The sequence below is a fragment of the Dermochelys coriacea genome, chromosome 3, assembly GCF_009764565.3.
Source record: "Dermochelys coriacea isolate rDerCor1 chromosome 3, rDerCor1.pri.v4, whole genome shotgun sequence".
In the NCBI taxonomy this organism is placed as follows: Eukaryota; Metazoa; Chordata; order Testudines; family Dermochelyidae; genus Dermochelys; species Dermochelys coriacea.
In genome coordinates, this window is record NC_050070.1 from 208200660 (window position 1) to 208223185 (window position 22526).

The following is a 22526-nucleotide window of genomic DNA, read 5'->3' on the forward strand; positions in this document are numbered from 1 at the left end:
TCAATTCTGCCATGAAACCCAAAGACACAGGTCAGGAAAAATCCCTCTCCAACTCAGTGACGTATATCTGGGAAGATGAAGATGAAGAAGAAGAATAGCTAACATCACCATGGGCTATGCAGAGTGTCTTCTCCTCTCTGTCAGTTCCTCAGACAGCAACTATTTTTATCTGCTTCATGTACAGCTCCTGGTACGCTGGCAAGAATGAGGAACATGCTACAAGAAATGCCAAAGTGCGCAAAGGCTTTGAGAGGGCACCAGTAGCCAAAATCCCGGAGTGCACATGCATTTGTTTCTATCCTGGGCAGCAACTGGAAGGCTGTAGTCACTGTCCATAAATTTAACCTGCTGTTTTGAGACATTTTTACTTTTGGAGTCAGTTATCTGGGTTTGGATAAAGGCTCTTTCCTGCTTCAGTAACAGAAAGCCAGGCACACAAACACATAAAGTAGCACTTGTGTGCACACACACACAAGTAGCAACCGCATTTTGATAAATTCAGTCATTCATAAGGGCAGTCTAATCCTCTTGGTGAGGAGGAGCGAGAGACCGCCATCCTTTCCAGCACCTGGGAGATGCTGAGACAGGACGGTAGCGCGATAGATGAATGGATAACTCCAGTAAGGAGACAGGATTGCAGGTAATCTCGCGTGTAAGTACCAAATAGAGCTGGAGGCCAGGCTCACAGAGGTCCAAGGGAGTTCAGTGGGACCAGGAGTGGGTCCTATATCTACACAACACCACCTGTGGCAATCGCCAGCCGGTACTGCAGTGAGCTGCATCTCCTCAGACACCCTGCATGGCTCAGCACAATTCACTCACATGCACGCTGTCTGGTCAGAGCTTTAACAGACTCACAGGGTTCCTGGTGTTCTCCTCTGAGTTAGCTCATGGTACACAGGCCAGGCTGGGCTGACAGAGCCCCTCCACTCACCAAGCGCTGCTGGGACTGTTAGAAGAGTCAGCTGCCAGGCTGACACAAGCCAAGTCCCACCAAATGTTTATGAGTGAGGGCTGGATAAAAGCATGTGGGGGGTCAGGGCCCTTAGCTCTACTCTGGCTCTCCACAGCTCCTTTCCTCCACCACCGGTCTGGCTCGGAGAGCTTTCCTCCCAGCTGCCTTCCTCCTCCCCACCCATTTACGTCTCACGCAGGAGTCCATAGATGGCTGCGTGACTGCCCAGTGCACACTCCTCCCCTCAGAGCTATGCTGTGCACTGAGAGGCAGTTGTACGATCTAAGCATGGCTGTAAGTTAGAGGGAAAACCAACCATTCCACCAAACCTGGCACTGGCCAGCAGCGCTGAGCAGCCATGCACCTGGATCCAAGCCCGGGCACTCAAGGAATGGCTAGGAAGGGGCAATTTGGTGCACAAGGAACATGGGAGAAGCCTGCATCATACAGCCTGCTGGAGACTGGGGCTGCCTGGCACATTAGAAGCAAATCACCCACAAGCCCATTGTCTCCGGGTCTCCTGCTATTGCTGTATCTATCCCCGGCGACCCCTGGCCCATAACTGCAGGCCCAGCTCCCGGGTGCGGATGCACAGCAACTAGGGTGTTGCCAGGGTTCTGTGTATTGGCTGCATGTCTCTAACTCCTTGTGGAGCCTTACAGCTGACGCAGGTTCTACGGGGACAGAACCCTGAGGAGCGCCTGGCCCTGTCACCCTGCACTTAGTTTGTCCAGTGATTGTTTCCAGTGGTTCCAGCCTGCCCACAGTGGTTACAGCCCCACACAGCGGCACGCATTTCTGTAGAGGTATTGGGAGGAGATGGGCCACCTGGGACTGCTCGCTGGCCCGAGGGAGGGTCCCATGGGGCAAGGCGTGGCCTATGTCCTGGGCATGTCTTTGGGACCATCCCTGGGTCAGTTTGTTGCTTGGGGAGCCTCACGGCCATGCAAATGCCAGCCTCTGGCAGAAGTACACATCCGTCCCTAGCATTGTACTCTCCCTGGCATGAGAATAGTCGTTTCCTGAATGTCTTCGGGAGACAGAGCACTTACCGAGCACTCCTGCAAACAACCCACCCCTAACAACAACAATGGGTCTGCGCGTCCGCTTTGCGGTGTGTATGTGCATGCATGTGTTTGTTCAGACAGATGATGATTACCGGGGGGAGGAGAGTTCCTGACTGACACGTACACACTTCCGTGTTCTTAACCAAGTTTCATTTTCAAAAAGCTGTTTTGTGACCTGCACCAGCCAGGCCTGCCCCAGATGGCACTGGGTCAGATCCAAGACCTTCTGAGCACCACTGCTGCTGTCCTATGGCCTGCCTAGATCCAGGGTGGAGGACTGAGAGATGACCCTGCCTGCTCTCACTGACACACCCAGGTGCCATGACGAGCGCCTTGCCTTCCGCCCACCCTTGCCCTGACACTGCTCAAACGGACCCAGAGCAGGTGGAGATGGTCACAAGACATGCCAAGCACTGCTGTGATCTGACCAGTACGGGGAGCACCTCTGACGTGTCAGCCTGGACAGGGCAAGTTTACAAAGGCACCAGTGCTGGGATCAGCAAAATTCCCGAGTGTAGCAGGGGCTTGCCCAGATGGCGCCTTTCCTAAGCTAGACCAAGAGGGTACAGAGCAGAGAAGAAGACCAGCGCAGTGGGTGAGCTGCGGTTCATTTGCACGTCTTACCTGTCTCTGAGGACCGATTGGTTCGGATTCCCGTCTGCGCTGTCGGGGAGCTGGTGCTGAGTGTAACGGTGACTGGGCCGGGCTTCCTGGCTGCTGTTCAGGTTTACTGTCAGATACCGTTTGACAGTGTCCTTCAAGCCTGTGAGAACTGTCCTCCTCAGTCACAGGCTGCATCCCCCATGTTCTCCCATCGTGGATCTTTGGCCGGACTGCAGCTTCCACTCCCAATCGCCTCCTCTCCTCACCCTCGTCAATCGGCCTAAGCTCCTCGGGCTCTTCGTCTGTAGTTCCAGAAGTGCTCGGCTCAGCACCTGGATGAAAGTCCTTCAACTCCGTCTCTTTATCAATGATAACCCACTCCTTGCTGTCAAAGTCCTCTTCCTCTGCCAGCGGCACGGAGCGGAAAGCGTTGCTGAGGGCCTCGTGCTCCACGGAAGCAGATACATCCATCCTGCCGCTCGCCTGACGGTCTACTTGGCCAGTGTCGATGGACAGCATCTGTGCTGGTTGGGAGGAACACACCAGCCGGGAAGGGGAACAAGGTAAATCTACGCGAGATCTGAAAACAAGACAAAGAACCCTTAGAAACCAAGATCTGAGCCAAGATTTAGGATCACAAGGACATTAGGAGCCAACACAAAACCCACATGGTCTCTCAGAAAACCCGTGTGATCCCTTCCCAATCCTCTGCCGTACACCCAAGAAATATATCACCCAGCTTAACCCAAAATATGTAACTAGAACCTTCAATGAGAAAAAGAAATCCCCTCCGAATTGCTTCAGGATTAGGGCTAACTTCATGTCTTTTAAATGCCTTTTAAATGACTACAAGGAGAATATGGGCATTACACACCACTTCAGGCCACTCTCCTTCTGGTCAACCTGTTTACAGTAGCTCTGTAGTTTCCCTGGCACCAGACTTCCTGTAACCTGATGACCAGTCCTCTAACCCAGACTACAAAAGTGTCTTGAAGACAGAGGGAATACTGGATGCTCATTTCATATCAGGGTTTTTTACAGCCTTCCCAGAGGAGCAGTGGGGCAAAAACAAACACCTAACTGGCTTCAAGACTGAGCTTTATAAGTTTATGGAGGGGATGACCTGATGGGCATGTGGCCCATCAGCAACTGCCAGTAGCAAAAATCTCCACCAACTGAAGACGGGACACTGGGTAGGCAGGGCTCTGAGTTAAAGAGAACTCTTTTCCAGATATCTGCCTGGCAGGTCTTGCCCACATGCTCAGGGTCTAACTGATTGCCATATTTGACGTCAGGAAGGAATTTTCCCCCAGGTCAGATTGGCAGAAATCCTGGTGGGTTTTTTTTTGCCTTCCTCTGCATTATGGGGCATGGGTCACTTGCAGGTTTAAACTAGTGTAAATGGAGAATTCTCTGAACCTTGAAGTCTTTAAACCATGATTTGAGGACTTCAGTAACTCAGCCAGAGGTTATGGTCTATTACAGCAGTGGGTGGGCAAGGTTCTGTGGCCTGCAATGTGCAGGAGGTCAGACTAGATGATCACAATGGTCCCTTCTGATCTTAAAGTCTATGAGGGTTTGACTTCAGGTGCATATGCACCCCATGCACCTTTGATCAGAGATTTTCAGTAGCAGTGCTCATTTGGCCCTCATATGCACCCTACACATCCTTATGCCCCACACCGAGGCTCTATAGGGCTGCATGGGTGAATTGCCCTCAGTTCTTTCTCCACCGCAAAGTCCCTCAGAGGAAACTCTAAAGCAGAGGGAAAGGAGGGTGGGTAGTGGAGCACCCACAGGGGCACACATCTCAAAGAACTCCAGGTACTGTGCAGGGTAAGTAAATGGAGGTTACTTATCTGTAACTGGAGGTAATTCAATATGTGTGCTCCCTATCAGTCTTTCACATGCGAGTCCGCATGCACACCACAAGCCTGAGTCTGGAGTTTTTTAGTAGCAGTGTCCGTTGGTCCCTATGTCGAGTTCACACATGGGAGATTTGCAAGCAATGATCAAACATAAGGTGGGTGCGAGGGCACAGAAGTGACAGCTGACTAATACTGCCATCCCCACAGCTGTGTCTGTAGTAGAAGACTGGACCAAAGCGTAATGAGCAAGAAGCTCCAGGTAGCTGCCCAACATATCTCCAGTAGAGGTACATCTCTCAGACATGCAACAGAGGTTGCTTGTGCTCTGAAGGAATGGGACCTCACTCCCTCCAGGAGAGGGATGCGAGCTAGTTGGTAGCAAAGGATAATGCAGCTAGAGATCCATTTAGAAAGTCTCTGTGCAAACAGAGCTTGACCCCTTGATTTCTCTGCTATTGACACACAAAGTGTAGGTGTCATTCTAAGTGCTTTTGTTCTTTGTAGATAAAAGGCCAGCACTCTTCAGGCATCTAGAGAATGAAGTGGCCTTTCCTTATCAGACTCATGCAGTTTTGGGGGAAAAAAATTGGTAAGTGGGTTCTTTCTCTCATGTGCAACTCTGAAATTACGTTAGGGATGAATTCCAGGTGGGGGTGAAGAGATGTCTTTCCTTTATGAAATGTATATATGGTACATCTGTCATGAGTGCTCCTAGTTCACTGATTCTTCTGGCTGATGTAATGGCAACTAGGAAGGCAACTTTCACTGAGAGGTGGGACATAAGAGCATGTGGCTAAAGGTTCAGTGGGAGGTCTGGTGAGAGATGAATGAATGAGGTTGAGGTCCCATTGAGGGGTTGGCTTCACCAGTGGTGGGAAGGATCTAAGAAGTCCCTTCAGGATGTAGGTGTGAGGAAAGGAGTCCACACTCAAACTTTCAACGGGCTTCGTCCGCCAGACAAGAAAGGCTAGAACTCTGGACAGAATTATTACTTTGGCAATGATGCTGACTTTTTCTGGTGAGTAGACTGACTGAAGCCAGGTTTGCCAGCAATAAGATGGAGCCTGGCAAATGGTGTCATGCGTGTGCATGAGACCTTGTGGCCAAGGAAGGAGAGGCAAGCTTTGACTGCAGTTCATGGTCTGAGGGTGACCTGGTTTATAGGGTCTCCTTGGCATGGAATCTTTTGTTAGATACATAGGCTCTTGCTGCAGTCAAGTCCAAGGTCACTCCTATGAAATGTATGGACCTAGTGCAGGGAGTTAAAGTGGACTTTTTGTGGCTGACACAAATTCCGGGAAGGTAGTAGACTGAGGAGTAATCAGGTTGCCAATTGGACTTCCTTGTATGATCTGCCTGTCAGAAGCCAGTCATCGAGGTATGGGAAAACAGTCAGTCAACCCACTGCCACCACTGAAAAGACCCTTGTAAAGAACCTGGGTTAGAACCATAGCTAGTCCGAATGGAAGAACTCTGAATTGGTAATGGTCATGACCAATGAAGAACCTGAGGAATCTTCTGTGGCCTGGGTGAATGTGCATTTGAGCACCTTCCACACTGAGAGTCACAAACCATGTGCCCTCTTCCAGAAAGGGAAATATTGATGCCAATGTGACTAGGCAGAATTTTAATTTTTGGATGAATATATTTAGTCTGTGTAGGTCAAGAATCTGTCTCCATCCCCCATTCTTTTTGGGAACTAGAAGTAAAGGGGGTAGAATGCTTTCCCTTGATGTTGAGGTGGAATTCTTTCTATGGCTCCCTGGTGGAGAAGGGAGTCCACTTCGATACAACATTTCCACTGAAGGCTGATCCCTGAAAAGGGCCCAGGAAGGGATTTTGTGGGTAGAAGTGGACAGAAACTTGGTCAGTTAGTGAATAGTGAATAATTTCCAGCACTCATTTGTCTATTATTAAAGCCCTCCAGCTGAGGGCAAATTGGGTAAGGCAGCCTCCAAAAAACTAAGTGGCAGGATGATGTGGCATCAGTAACGGGATGCAGGCCCTGAGGATCCCGTCATAAGTAATTCTTTGGCTGTGAGTTAGAGTGAGGTGTGGCAGTGGACGTCACAGGAGCTGAGTACCTGGGAGCGTTGGTGGTAAAATGATAGAGGAGGTGGTCTTACGCTATACCCCAGTTGTGATGCTTTCTCCTAGGGGCAGATCCCCAGAGAACAAAGCATTGTCCTTGAGAGAATGGAGAGGTTCATCAGTCTTCGTTGAATGTGTTAGCTGTATCAAAGGCAGATTTTAAATGGTACTCTGTATCTCTCTAGAGAAACCTGAGAATTGCAACAAGGAACCTCTCCTCATGACAATAGCCGTACATATCCCTCTGGTTGCAGCATCCGCAGTATCTACTGCAGCCTGCAGAGTGGTTTTTGACAATCATTTGCCTTCATCAACTGAGCTCTATCTTCCTGAGGGATCTTGTCCTTAAAACCCAACAACTCTGCATAATTAGTGAAGTCATATGTAGGGAGAAGGGCCTGATACTTTGAAATTCTAAACTGGAAAGAGACAGGAGACCTTTCTCCCTAGGAGGCCAAGCTGTCTGGCACCTTGTCCAAGGGTGTAGTTTTGAGGCCTGGCAGCCTGGATCTTTCAGTGGCTGCCTGTAGCATCAGAGAGACAGGCAGCGGATGAAAGAATAGAAACTCAGCCCCCTTAGATGAAACCAAGTAGCGCTTATCAGCCCTCGTCAGGGTGGGAGCACAAAAAGCAGGAGTGGTGCCACACTGTTGTAGTTGGATCCATGATGGTCTCATTGATCAGGAGTGCCACTTTACTGGGACCCGAGGGTTGCGGGATGTCCAGCAATCTATATTGAGGGTCATGAACCTATTCATGCTGTATCTGGAGCTCAAATGTCACCCTTTGTAGGAGCCCTTGATATTGCCTGTAGTCATCACGCAGACATGTGAAGATGGGGTAACCAACTCATCTGGGGAAGAGGACGAAACTGCTGCCAGAACCTTTGGATCTGGTTCAACTTTGTCTTCTGTATACGCTGATGGAGCCAGTTAGTGTTGGCCAGGAGATTGCAAGTAAGGCTCATGTATTGATTCCAGGCCTAGAATAGGGATCCCAAGAGCCCCAATAATGCTAGTGCGAGGGATCAGCCAGCTGAGGAGGACCCCAGGGCACAGGGAACCACCTGTCTCTTGGAAAGTCATATCTGGTCAGAGGACAGAATCCTGACCTCGTAGGGCTTCTATCTAGGCCTGTTTCTGTGTGGTAGGGTAGGGCCTCTTCTGGAACCTCCAACTCATTGGATGAAAGAGCTGGATCCTGAACCACCAGCAGAACTGATGGTACTTATGGTTGTGTGCCCAGGCTCATGGGTGGGAGAGGAGAGAGGCTCTGGACGCTCTGTATAGCTTCCTCCTCTGGAGTAATGATGTCTCTGAATAAAGATGTACCTAAAAGGATGGAGGAGTGGGGATAAGGGAGAGCAAAAATGTCCTCTGGAGAGATGTAGGTCTCACACTGCCCTGGTGTGCGGAGTGGGTCAGTTGGTGGGACTCTTGGACCTGGTGCTTCCCTGGTCACTGTAGAAGATGGATCCCTCTGGGGCAGTGACGATATCATCGTCTGATCTGGATGCCGAAGGGAACAGCGGTGGATGTCTATCTTTAGGTGTGCACGTCGGAACCAGCACCAGGACTGATGTAGCTGTTATCCTTCACGCCACTTTCTCTTGCTGAGGTGGTTTACATGGGCCTAAATCTTTAGTGAATGAGGACACTCTCAACTGAGAGTGCCAGACAGCCCAAATTCCCCTTAATGGGACAGGTTCAGGGCTTTAGTCCTTGACACACAAGCCAGAGGGGATGAGAGACAATGGCTGCTCCAGGAGCAGCATAGGCTGAGCCAAGCTTCCTTCGAAGAGCAGGCTCTAGTAGGAGGTGGTCCCAAGGGGGATGATCCATCTCAGACACACTGTGCAGGCTGAGGCACACTAACCTCACTGACCCTGCACCAGCAGAGTGCAGCTGCTCCGCAAGGAATTAAAAAGCAGAGTCATTAGAACCACTCAATCTAGGCTGGCAGGATGTAATGGGGCAGCAGGGAAGCCTAGAGGAAGGAAAATGTGGATAGCCAGATGAGCTCATCCTCCTCAGAATCCCCCTTGCAAGCCTAGTTCACGGCACTGGGCCTGGCCAGGGCATCTTCAGAAGAGCAGGCACCAGACATGACAGCTTCATGGAGGCAGTTTCATAGCCCCAGCTGGGAATATGAACACCCCAGGGCCCTTTCTGACCAAGGAGGAGGTATTGGAATGACTGGCTGTATGGGGCATAGTGAGGAGCCGGCTTCAGTCTTTCAGTGCAGCTACATGAGCTGTCTCCCCAATCCATGTGGACCTCCGATGAGCATGGCAAGTCCCTGCCATTTGGGGGTGAACATGACTGGGCCCAACGTTTGGGGCTTGGCCACACCACTGACCATGAAGTCACAATCTGGGCCCAGAGCACCAGTGGGGAAGAGGAAGAGCAGAGAGAGGAGGAAGGGCTTGCCACCGCCAAGGCCTGCAGCCTAGCTCCCTCCATGAAGCAGAGCTGTTGAGAGAAGGCAACTGGGCTGCAATGCAATCCCAGGTTTGCACAGGGAATGCCAGGACACTGAGTCTCAGGGGCTCCTGGGGCTTTGTGGGCCTGGTTAGCACAGCAGTCAGATCCCCGTCCCAGGGCCCTGTCCAGGCTGCAGCCTCCACTATTGCAGACCGGGGAGTTGTGAATTTGCCAGTGTTGAAGCCTGCTGGCTCTGCCCTGTGTCTGACACACCTCCCTGCGTCATCAGCGGGTTCAGATTTCTATCCAAGCCACACCAGAACGGCCCCAGCACTGAGCTTTGTGAAATACTCATTTCCTACCCCTCTCTACCCTAAACTGCTCCCCTTCCTCATTGTGGCCTGTACGGTTCATTTCCTGTGAGCCCTGACAGATCTCAGACAAGGTTTTCCTGTGGCCTTTGCCACTTGAAGTCAGGGCTTGCTCTCCAGCTTACTGGTGCACGGTGAGTACACACAAGCACGCCTCTCTGTGCTCCCACAGCCAGGAGGTGAACTGGTGAAACGAGCACATTCAGGGACAGCAAGGTAAACCCCAGTCTAGGTGCGTCCCATTTAACTCTCAGAGTGGTGGGGCATATTTGTGTGGATAGTGGTCCACTCCCACCTCCCTCCTGCTGCCATCCACATGCTGTGAACACTCACCAGTTGCTAGCAACTGACCCCATCCCCCCTTCCTGTTGCCAAACCCCCAGCAACCTCTCTGCACACCTGTCCTGCCATCCCAGAGCTTCTAACCTCTCCCCCCGAAGCCATCCTCCTACTGTGACTCTCAAGAATGGCATGGCCCTAGATTGCCAGCCCTACGGACCCGTTGAGTTTCCAGCTGGGAGAGCAGCAGCATGCTGAGAGTAAAAGAGCTGACATCGCCCAGGGCATGTTTCTCAATGACAGCAAGACACCAGCTAGCAAACCAGCCAGGTGTCCTCTGCACAAACATCTCTAGGCTTCACAAGAGAGACTTGGCGGTTTTATAGGGGGGCAAAGAAGAGGAGGAGCCTATGTAGGCAGCCCCGGCAGAGCCTGTCATGCCAATAACGGTACCGAAAGCGAGAGAGAAACTGAGGCTGAAGAAAAATACTTTACAATGTGTAACAAATCCAGCCACACCCCCTGCAGGGCAGGAGGCCACTGGGCTCGCTTGCCCTTCATTTCCCAGGGCAAAGCAGAAAGGGATGCTGTGGTGTGTGAGCAAACCTTCTCTCGTGTAGATCTGCTTTGCCATCGGCAGTGGACAGGCGCTCCGACTCAGGGCTGTTCACACGATGGTATCTCAGAGAGCGCACTTGAGTGGGAGGGGAGTCTGGAGGCGCCCGCACCGGGGAGCTAGGGCAGACACCACTTCTCTGTTCCTCTTCCACCACGCATTGGGTCTGTATGGGGGAAAACACAGAGAATGTCAAGGAGCTGATGGCAGACAGGGGAGAACCCAGCACGGCCCACCGGCTGGGACGCTCGCTCTGGTTTTGAATCTCTCCTGTCTCTTCCTTCCAGAACAATACAGTCCCAGCTGTCCTCTCATGGCCTGTGCTAGCTGTGCTCAAAGGAACATAGGGGCTTGTCCACACATGAAAGCTATTCCACATGAAGGAAGGGTGTGAATCTAAAGCAGAATAGCTGTCCTGGAATAACACCGTGTGTGGACCCTCTTACTTCAGAATAAGAGGGTCTTTTCTGGCTGAGCTTCATGTACCTCTTCAACCTAATCTATTTGTGTGTTTGGGGTGAACTTGCTTTTAAAAAAAACCATCTTGCAGCAGCTAAGGGAGTGGAGGTGGGCAAGGGAGAATCATCTCTGTCACAGAGCCTGCCCTGGACCCCGGCGTGGCTGCCCAGAGCCTGCTCTTGTGCTAGGGCTAGGGCTGCTTTTCTGGCAGGGGCTGGGTGTTATGTACTCCCTGGTCATCTGGCAGTGCTCAGACGCCCACGCCTGACCTGGGCCCTGTTGTGCTGGCAGCAGGAAATGGTCCCTGACCCACAGAATTTAACATCGACACAAGATGTGAGTGTAACAAGCAGGAGGGAACTGGGGAGGGAGGGCAAGAGTCGTATGAAGGTCCTACTACTGTAACTGTACAGCAGATAATGCCCCCCCTAGAGTGGATGCAGCTACCCTGGGTAATGATGTTTTATACTGGTGTAGCTATTTCTGTAGAGGAATGGGAATAAGCCAGATTGGGATAAGGCACCTTTTTAGCAGCATAACAGCATCCATAGTTGAGGTGGGACTGGTATACTCCATCAGTGACAAATCAGCCCCCTAAGAGACATAGTGGTACAAACTCTGTGTGCAGAGCCAGGCCTGACCGTGGGCATATGCCAGGGGATAGAAATCATTGAGACTGTATGTGAAACGAATGGCTAAATAACGAACCCGCCATCCATGCTGAGCATCTGCCCAGGATCAGCTGGCAATTTCCTGCAGCGATCACAGGAGAAGGAGGTCTGGAGGAGAGGGCAGTGATTTCGTGGGCTAGCCTAGGGAGGCAGCTCTCTGCACAAGGGGCGGCAAGGTAGAACACGTGAAGGTGTTTGTGAGAGAAGCAGAGCACTGGCATCCTTGGCTGGTGCAGGGAAGTGGGCATCTCGATAAGACACAAGAGCAGATAAGTAGAGAGGGGCAGAGTAGTGAAGGGCTGTAGGCCAACGAGCCTGATGCAGCAGAGAAAGGGAGGCCAATGGGAGGCTTTGGTCAGAGTAACGGCCAACCGGGAAGCAGGTCTGAGCCCAGGGTTTTGCACAGACTGGAAGGGAGCAGGGAGGCCAGAGGCAGGTGGCTGCAGTAGTGAAGCAGGGAGCTGCAGCGGGCCTGGCTGGGAGAGAGAGAAAGGGTTGGATCTGAGAGATGTGGAGAACAGTGGCACGGTCTGACTGCTGCCTGAAGCGGGGGGGACAAGAGTGGGGAGTCAGAGCAGCCCCAGGGCTGCGGGACAGGGTGCCCAGGAGCAAGGATGCAGGACAGTGATGGAGAAAGGAGAGCTTTCAGCATTCAGTCTGGGGCTGAAGCAGCTCAGGAGGCTGGGACTGGGACTGGAAGCAGCTGGGAGGTTACTTATACAGAGCAGCAGCAGCTCCTCCTGCCCGGGGGCCGACCGGGGCATCCACCAAGCAGGATTCGCTGCAGCTCTGCTGCTGTGTCCTTTTATCTGAAAACATGCAGCAGATAGCTACAGCCTCTGGAATGGGATGGATCACTCGATTATTGCTCTGTTCTGTTCATCCCTCTGGGGCACCTGGCCTTGGCCACTGTTGGCAGACAGGACACTGGGCTCGATGGGCTACTGGACTTTGATCTGACCCAGTGCGGCCACTCTTAAGTTCTCGGACACGAAAAAAAGGACAGGCCTGAGTTTCCTGGGGTGGGATGCTAAGCCCCCAACCCGGCTTGGTGCCAAGCAGCCACAATTTTTGTTGAAGCCCCTGGGAGCTCCAGATGCTCAGCACCTGCAGGAGGCCCTCAGCTGCTTCTCCTGGAAACTGGCAAGAAACAGCAGCACTCTCAGACAGATGGAGGGTCACCCTGGTCAGACTATGGCTCCTGAAGAGACCTCTCTTATCTGTGGGTGACCTTATGGCATAGCTCACCAGTGCCCTTGTGGCATAGCTCACCAAGTGTTAAGATGTACCAATACTGTGCAGAAAGGAGGTCTGAATGCCCTCTCTGACATGAAGGCTCCTGGTGTAACTCACATCTATCTCTGAAGGAAACCAGACTGGCATGACAGGGGAAGCAGAGTTTTCCAGGTCCAGTACCTTGTATGTACTATCCAGGGGGAATACAGAGAATGACGAGTAAAAGAAACCATTGGGAAGGAATGTCTATGGCTGCCAACTGGAGCAGACCAGAGAGGGAAATGAGACGGGCAGCACTTGCTCCAACACTAACAATACGACATAACTCCTGCATGAGCCAAAATGAGCATCTGCAAGGAAAACCACCAAGTGGATTTTCTGTGCCAGGGACTCTAAGGGGTATCTCAGGCCTGAAGGAGAAGCTGCAGTATATTTGGTGGCTCTCAAGAACAGAAAAAGCTGAGGTGACTTTTGGAACCAGGAGTTACAGATTTTTGTAGAATATGGTTTCCACAATATGGAAGTAAGAATATAAGTCATGATGGAAACAAAGCTTCCCCATTCTAGTGTATGATCCTGTCTCTGCTACACACCAGTCTCTAAAAGGAACATGCCAGCCTACAATACTTGCATCCAAGAGTTTTAAATGAGTTGGCTGTGACTCTCTCCAGACTAGTGATGTTAATTTTTAATAAATCCTAGAATACTAAGTAGCTCCAGAGGCCTGGAAGAATGCTAATGCCGTGCCAAAGTATAAAAGGCATGCATGGAATGACCCGGGTAGCGACAGAGTGGTTAGCCTGCCACTGATTCCAGTCAGAGCTATGAAAAGGTTGATATAAGTCTCAATCCACAAAGACCTAAAGGATGGGAATATAGTCCATGTCAATCAACAGGCCTTCATGGAAAACAGGACTTGTCAAATGAACTTGATATCATTCTTTGACAAGATCACAAGTCCAGTTGATAAAGATAACTCTTTTGATGATATATACTTGGACTTAGTACCACATGACACTCCAATTAAAAAATTAGCACTAAAAATCAGTATGGCACATGTGAAATGGGTTACAAACTGGCTGACAGATCTCAAACCTAACTCTTAATGTGGAATCATCATCCAATGAGAGTGTTTCTAGTGGAGTCCTGCAGTTCTTGGTCCTTATCCAAAAATATTTGGCATTTTTATTAATGATCTGGAAGAAAATATAAAAGCCTTGGTGATGAACAGATGACGAAAGATTGGTGGGTTGGTAAATCATGATGAGAACTGACACAGAGTGATCTGGACCACTTGATGAGATGGGGTGGGATCTGAGTTACTACAGAGAATTCTTTCCTGGTATCTGGCTGGTGAATCTTGAGCATATGCTCAGGGTTCAGCTGATCGCCATATTTGGGGTTGGGAAGGAAGTTTCCTCCCGGGAAGATTGGAAGAGGCCCTGGAGGTTTTTCGCCTTCCTCTGTAGCATGGGGCACAAATCACTTGCTGGAGGATTCTCTGCTCCTTGAAGTCTTTAAACCATGATTTGAGGACTTCAATAGCTCAGACATAGGTGAGAGGTTTATCGCAGGAGTGGGTGGGTGAGATTCTGTGGCCAGCATGGTGCAGGAGGTCGGACTAGATGATCATAATGGTCCCTTCTAACCTTAATATCTATAAGATGGCAGCTATCAAGTAATAAGTGTTTTTAAACAACCAAATTCGAGGTCATTCATCTAGAAGCAATGAATGCAGGTCACATTTACTGGATAGGGGCTCTGTCTGGGGAAGCAGTGATTAAAGGTCTTCGGGATCCTGGGGAAAATCAAGTGGACATGAGTTTCCAGTGCAATGCTGTGGCATAAGGCTAACATAAAGGAATATTGGGTGCAAATAGGGAGGCGATATTACCTCCATATAAGTCACTGGTGAAACCATTGCCAGGAACGGTGCCCATTTCTGTTTTCTACACATCAAAAGGGATGCTGAAAAATTTGAAGTGCAATTCAGAGAGGAGCTATAAGGAAGCTCTGAGGTGTGGAAAACCTGCCTAGCAGTGAGAAACTTATGGTGCTCAAGCTATGTAGCTTATCCAAGAGAAGATAAAGAGGTGACTTGATCTTGGTTTAGAAGTACCTACATAGGAAGAAGATGTCTCATACTAAAGCAGCTTCCCAAGGGATGGGGCAAATCTTCCAAAGCTTGGAGTCTTTATATTGAGCTGGGATGGCTCAAAGACACACATTAGTTCAACCACAAGTTTTTGAGCTGGACAGCATCACTCCTGTAGCAAGGAAAAAGAATTCCCTCAGCACAGCAGAGACTGGGTGAGGTTCTCCGGCCTGTGTTATACAGGAGGTCAGACTAGATGGTCACAGTGGTCCCTTCTGGTTTTAAATCTATGGCCTGAGTTGGGCACGCACACCTCACTGCCAGACAAGAGGAAGGTTCCTTACTTTGCTGATGCTGATCCTGAGTTTGTTGCGGTTCACGTCTGTCTCTTCCCAAACCTCGGTCTCGTTGAAGGCAATGTTAGGAGCCTGGCCTAGCCCTTCCACTGGCCGGCCTGGCAGGATCGGAGGAGCATTCTCTTGGTCACTCAAGTGTTCACCCTGTAGGACATCTTCAGTGTTCTCACGCAGCAAATCCCCAGGAACTGGAGTGACATTAACCACCCTACGGGGGACATTAAGACAGGACAACAACACTGATCACATAGAGAACCAGGACCCTTATATATATCCTGCACCATGGACCTGCCTCAGCACCCCGCCATATGTAGGAGCTGCCAGGCTAACTGCATCAGGGGTCGCAACCTTTCCCAGGCCAGCAGCCCAGGCCCCAACAAGTTCACAAACCTCTTCCCCTCTAGCCACAAACAAAGGAAGGGCGTCCCACAGACCTCCAGACTAATAACCCCTGCTTCAGAGAAGGTGCTGGACAATTAGGGAATAGCTGGCTGTAGGGGAAGAGTCCACCTAGCCCTAAGCCGACAGGGCTTCATAAACTTTACCCATGTTGTCCTACCCAGTGGGAAGGAGCAGGTGCTCATCATCCATTTATGCCAGGACTCTCACAAGCATCTAGGCAACTTCAGAGAAAATTCCAGTCGTCTCCCCTTGGATTGTGCTGCTAAACCACTCAGAAGATTCTAAACATCCCACCCGCACATGTCTAATCCACGCAAGTGTCAGACAGGACCGACTCAGGGTCCCCTACTCCAGTCTCCTGTCTTGGACGTAGGTCGCTACCGATGATCCAGCGGAAGGCGAAGGAATCCTGAAGAGGCAGATGTGGGTTAATCTACCCCCACATTAGGTTTTACCCTGATCTCTAACAGGTAGAGATTGGTTTAAACCCTGGAATACAAGATTTAATATGCCTGTCAGAGTGTGTTAGCGCTCGCTGTTAGAATGCTAGATCCTCTTGCCACCCAGATGATGAAAGAGATTGGATTCTTTTCCATCATCTGACAATCTCCCAGCCTCTGCAACTTCCTGTAAGGAGGAGTTCAAGGTTAATCACACATCCTGTGAAAAACCATTTCCTTTTATCCATCATGAATTTGCCACCTTTCAATTTCACTGACTGTCCCCTATCCTAACACTGTGAGGCAGGGAGAAGAGAACATCCCACACTCCCTTTTCTGAGCCCTTCATTGCTCTATCGACTATTGTCACAGCCCCTCTGATTCACCACCTCGCTAAAACAGGCAATCCCAATCTTTTCAATCTCCTGTCAGAAGAGTTTTTCCAGGCCATTTTTAAATATCTAAATAGCTCTTTGTCTCAGGGTCACGGACCCCACTGGAGAAAGCCAGATACCACGTAATGTGTATCAGCACATGGCCCCCTCTTGCGAGCACCAGGGACCGTGTAACGAGCACTGGCACGTGGACCCCACCAGTGAGCACCAGGGACCATGTAATGAGCACTGGCACGTGGACCCCGCCAGCGAGCACCAGGGACCGTGTAATGAGCACTGGCACAACGGCCAGTGCCACGCACCATGTCATGTGCAGCACCCTCCTGATGTAAAAGCGTAAGCAGGGGAACGTTCTCAGTAGAACATACAAGGTGACAACAAGAAGACAAATGCTCAGGATCCAGGTGTGATCCAGTGACTTAGGCACACCGTATTATACACGCTTCATCTCTACAGCCAAATGAACAACACTTCTGTACCTAATCCTATTGTCCAGGGCAATCACGGCCGGTGTCCCTTCCAGTGACACTCCCTTGGCCCAGCGCCTGCTGACAGCGTGACAGGTGTGACCATAACACTCACCCAAACATGGCTGCTGTCTGCCTGGTGTTCTGCTGCGGTGGCGTGGAGGTGCTTGTAGACAATAAAATGTCCGTTCCAGCTTTCTCCCAGTCGAAGGCCTCATTCTCAGTAATGCCTCGTTCCTTCATGCTGTTCTCAAACACCGACATGATCAGCTAGAAGAATAAACGTAGCAACAAGGAGGGAGGTAGAGGATCTGTAACAGCTGACAACTGCCTTAAAGAATGCCTGAAGCACGGAGCTTGTCCAAACTCACAATTTCCATTTCATGGGGATTTCTGACATTTTGAAATGTGTTTTGGAATTGTCTTTTGGAAACTATTTTTTTTATTTCTCTCGCCCACCTTCCCTCCCCCACACACAGAGGGAATGATTTTATTAAAAATTCTGCATTTGTCAAACATTTTCTGCCAGAAATCTGTTGATAAAAATCTTCTGACCAGCTCCAGTGGATACCGCTTTCTCCTGTATCACAGGGCTTCGGTAGCTGCACCGTAGCTAAGGTTCTATCAGCCTATCTCATGAAAACCGAACTTTCAGCCTGTTCTAAAAGCCACATCCCTTCTCAGATCAGCCTGGAAATGGGAATGCCCAGTTAGGGCCCCAGGTGGAATTTATGGGGCACATTTGGGGTCATTTGGTAAAGTGTCTCATGAGACACAGCTCTGCCAAATGTGACCTCTTTTACAAATTGTAACTTTTTATAATGCTTTTTTGAGTGGAGATGGGGGAAATAATGGGTAAGACCCATATAAAACTAATATCGTGGGGATGCCCCAGCTGAGATCTAGTGCCTAGCAGCAAGAACCAGCTCCAGAACTTGATCGTTCCAAAGTTCCTGGGCTTCGTAGGCGATTCTCTGGAGTGGTATGACGGGCTGCGGAAGAGCAATGCATGGAACACCAGCACAGAGTACAGACTCTTGAGAGAGAGCCCTGCCATACAACCTATCCAGTCACCTAGGGGAAAGTGACCTGGCCTAGGAGCTAGACAGATAAAAGTGCAAGTCTTCTCTTCCACTGACTGGTGTTAGTACTGCTGTACGCTTAATATTAACCAAGACCTTCAGCCCTACCCTCCAGGGGGGAAAATCCCTCATTCTCAGCTCATCAAAAAGAAAATATGCTTGCTGGCAGAGCTGGGCCGAGACTCCAGGTCTCCCATACAGCAGCCCAAGGCGTAGTAGCTCAGCTACCCTGCCTTTGGAAGTAAGGGGGCTGAATGCACGTTGCTGCTTCTGCTGCCCACAGCCGGTGAGACACAATGCTGAATTGCCCTAGCAAGGAGTCACCCTTGATGGCAGCTCAGTGCAGGGAGCGAGACAGTAGCTGCAGGAGGGGGAAGGATGGTCTCTGTAAGGCAGTGGATGGAGGCCTGGACACCTGGGGTTTGGTCTGACACCTGCTCGCCTGGTGCTGGGTGAGTCAATTACACTACAGGGGCTGGGGATGCTCATCAGTCTGTGGTCAGTATGGGGAGCCCTCCCGCTGCCAGAGCACCAGGGTGGACTGCGATTAACACTCTGGATGAGGACTCGGTTCAATCCCTGGGTCTGCCAGCACCAACCACACTCCCTTAACTCTGCCCCTGTGGGGATAGCAATAGCAACTGGGGACATCACAGCACCCCTAAACAGACCTGCCACCCTCTCTGTGCCCAGCACAGCTCCAGCTCTGCACCCCATCCACACAGCCCACCAACCCCTTGCTGTGCTCTATGCTGGTCTAGGGCTTGCTGCTTCTGGTCACAGAACACCCAGGGCAACGAGGCTGAGGGAAGGGTAAGGTCCTGCCAGTCCCTCAGGGCACACCTGAGGGTAGGGACCAGAGGGGCAGGGTCAAGTTGGTGAGGTTTTGCACCGTTGGAGTTCAGGGATTTAGCATCCCCATCTCTGGAGGAGAGGGCAGAGCTGAATACCTGCTGCCTTCACTCCATGCTACCAAGGCTTATTGCATGCAAATTCACCTTAACCGGAGAGGAGCTCCTACTGGGACCTTCCTGACACGAGCCAGTAGGTCCAAGAGGACATGGGGGTGAAGTGCCGCGTTAGCAATATTCCTCTGTAGCTTCTGCCACAGAGCGGAGCACTCTTTGGGACTGAAAGCAGCGTGCAATCAGGCAGCACAGAGGCTAGTCTGTTACCTCACTCGGCACGTCAGTGATAGGTGCTTTGTAAATACCGACAGAACAAAGTTCTGATGAAGACAGAACGTGGAAGGGGCTGTATGTAGGAAGCATTAGAAATGGCCAGACTGAGGAGCTGGACAACTGCCACGTCACGGAGAGTGGCATTAGAAAGGATCTCTACAGTCTACCAGTCCATGCCCTTGCATCAGTCACTTAGGAAACCTTCACAGCTTCCTGGGGCATCTCCACCAGTTCTGCGTAGCTTTGCTATGGAGACTCTAACCACCTCTCTCACAGCTGGACTCCTGAGCTGTGCCATAATGCTGTCATGAGTATGTGTTATTGATGCAGCATGAGACTTTTCAGTGGCTCTTGTTCCACCATGATAGCAGGCTACGGCTTTTCCTCACTTTCTTTCCTCTCTTTTTTCTGATAGAAACATAGCTGCACTGAACTCATATAATTGGAGGTTTAGGACTAGCTGTGCCATGAAACCACTCTTGGTTTTCAAGCAACTATAATCACAAGCTCTGTGGAAATCTGCAAACCATTTCAGGTCACCAGGACTTCTCATTGCTAAATTACTTCTGATGGACAAGTCTCTTAACAGAGGGTGCCTCCTGCACTCTGCCACTACCTGGGAAACTTCAACAAGGCCCTGTCCACATGGGCAAGTTGCACCAATTTAACCTGAATTTAAACCAATTTAGTTAAATTGGTGCAATCCCCTGTGTGGCTGCGCTCATTTCCATAACGAGTGGCCTTTTCTGGTTTAGGTTAAGCTGGTTGGGAACAGGATTAAGCTAAACCTAGGGGTTTGCATTGGTTTAATTAAATAAGCTTCAAAAACGATTTCAACTGGTACAACTTTCCCACGTAGCCAAGGCCTAAATGACAGATTAGTTTTCCCTTCCTTTCTAAGAACGGTGCCAAGAACAGGAAATAAATGTTAGAGAAAGCATCAGACCTTGCTTCCCAAGTCCCTGTCCCTGTCCCCACCGGCTGCCTAAAACATCTTAAAAGCTACGAAAAGAAAGGGTGCATGTTTTAAATTAAACCATGAAGCTGGTTTGCTGCTGCATCCCTAGAACCTGGAGTTCAGCTCTCCTGCAGACCAGATGTGTGCATAACTACCCGGCATGATTGTGCAGTGGGGCTCATTCTGCAGGCCGGGCCCATGGGACTCAGAAGGAAGACATGCATATACAGAGTAGCCAGCTACTGGCAGCAGACATGTGAACATGCTTAGCTCAGACACATGTGTGCTTGAGGAACACAACCTGGATTTTCCAAGAGGGTGATTTCCAGGGTGATTATGCACCCTACGGGCCCGACTCTAACTATGCCATGTAGAAGGAATGTTTTAATTGCCTTTAAAAGACTGCTGAGAAAGTTCAAACAGCTCTCACACCATCAAGGTTCATAGCGATGGGTCTGTCTGAATCAGAGGTCCGGGCTTTTTGTTTGATGGGGTGGGGTTGGGGGGAGAGAGGAAAGAACTTGGAATTGACAAACCACCCTATGGCCCGGCCTCTCTCTGGCTTTGCAGGAATGGCCTCTCCACCTGTGAAATCAAAGCAGCCCTCTCCAATGACATGCACCAGGCCCTCCACAAGGCCAGTCTCTTACCTGATAATCGGGCTTGGTGAAGTAATCCAGGTTTGCAATGTGATCCAGGAAGAGGTGGAATTCAGATGGCATGTGTTTTAGCAGCATTCGATGTTCATACTTCTCTTTGATCATGCCAACTTGCTCCTGTAGAAAGGGAAATACACCAGATCCCACCATCGGTCTCCTGGCTGCACACTCCTAACCCCTCAGCCGTAGCCAGTCTGCAGGGGACCCTCAGGGTCTGGCTTACACACACTCCCTAGCAAAGTGAGGCTGATCTGCTGATGCAGGGAAGCTTGGACTCCTCTTGGGAGCTGCCCCTTCAGTGGAGACTCCTGGAAGTAGGGGTGGCTGTTCTCTGGCTCTTCCCTCCCTCAGAGGGATCTTTCAGGAACACCTGGATGGTCTGTTTTACTCCTGTGGACTCGATCTGACTTGCTGGCCAATGCTCCCATTTAGCACTTCCTGGGAAGCCGGCTGGCAGGAACGAACCAGTCAGTTCGTCAACATAGGACAGACACAATGGGCCAGCAGACAGGGCTGAGGTGGTTGGTGAAGGCAGACAAGCTGAGACGGCACCATTCATTTCCAGCGCGGAAGCAATCCAGGTGACACACACTGCATTTTAGGCCACGTTACAGACTGAGAAAATCATCTCCGAAAGGAGATCGGGGGGGGGGAAAGGAAGCATTTGTGTGTGCACTAAAGTGCAGCCGAACCGGCGATGCTGAGGTTACAAGGCAGCTTTCGTCCCATGCACGTAGCTAGGGAAGCGGCAGGAAGCGCTGTGGGAATACACTGGTAGATTTACTACTTAGCAGCCTAGGTTTGAACAGGATTTAAGAGTATTCCAAACATTGCTGCAGCGAGGTGGAGCGTGCATTCAATGTAAATGTTCATTTACTCAGCAGCTGTGGGGGGTGCGCTCTCTTTGAGACAGGTGGAAAGTTCTTCCTGGCACCTAGACTCAAGGTTTCAGTGCAACAGCCCAGGGGCTTGACTGCCCACTGCTTTCTGAAAAGCCCTGGAAAACAGCCTCTGGTCTGTGCTGAGGTGCAGGAAAGGGGAGTGGAACAGCTGCTGGATAGAGTTTATCCCAGTCACCCACTACATCTCAGTCACCATGTTTCCTACCTTATCTTTGATCTTGCGCCATGGCAGCTGACCAACTGCAAATTCCACTAACATGTAAAAGAGGGACCACAGGTCATCATGTCGACCCATCTCCTGGAGAAAAGGAAGACAAAGTAAAGCAAAAACGAGGCTCCAAGCCCTAACAGCCAAACAGCATCTTTCCTGCTGTGTGGGAGATGGTGCACATGTGGATGTGCAGAGACACCACGGCATGTCAAGCGGAGTGAACACCACCCTGGGAACGTGTCACTTCCACTCTCAAGACACTTCCAGAAACTAGGGTAACTATTATTCACGTTGTACAGTCAAGCACCCAGACCGCAGGGAATATGGTTGTCCATGCAAGCTTAACTTGTGTACCCCTTGTGCGTATGCATGTAATTACCCAGTCTTAGACTATTTTTTCCACAGGACCCTGCCTCAATCAGTGCACAGAATGGATGATGCTCACTGCATGGGGAGCTGTTCAATACTTCTTTTTTCCCCATTCTTCAGTGTGTGGGTCCCACCCTTGTTCACCCCATACTATTCAAACCTTGCTCTGAATGCAGAATTAATTCCCTCAGGGGCTTGTCTGCGACACTCGTTACTACAGTAATTAAGTGCTTCCCAAATGGTTAATGCATTTATTCTCACATCTCCCTGGAGGTGAGGCGGGGTTATCCTCATTTTACAGAGGGGGAACTAAGGCATGGGGTTAAAGCCAAAATTGTCAAATGTGCCCGTTAATTTTGGGTGCCCAGTA

The 22526-nt window shown here is 50.5% G+C and overlaps 1 protein-coding gene across 6 annotated transcripts in view; it reads right to left on the reverse strand.

Annotated features, from left to right (window-relative positions):
* Positions 1–22526, reverse strand: part of TTBK1 (tau tubulin kinase 1) — a 152122-nt gene that overhangs the window by 33807 nt on the left and 95789 nt on the right. For all 6 annotated transcript variants that reach the window (XM_043512181.1, XM_038397439.2, XM_043512182.1 and 3 more), the window contains 6 exons: positions 21782–21874; positions 20666–20791; positions 16910–17064; positions 15079–15298; positions 10264–10439; positions 2647–3205 (listed from right to left, as the gene is read on the reverse strand). In XM_043512181.1, the coding sequence (XP_043368116.1) occupies positions 2647–3205; positions 10264–10439; positions 15079–15298; positions 16910–17064; positions 20666–20791; positions 21782–21874 (1329 nt within the window). The remainder of the gene's footprint in view (positions 1–2646; positions 3206–10263; positions 10440–15078; positions 15299–16909; positions 17065–20665; positions 20792–21781; positions 21875–22526) is intronic.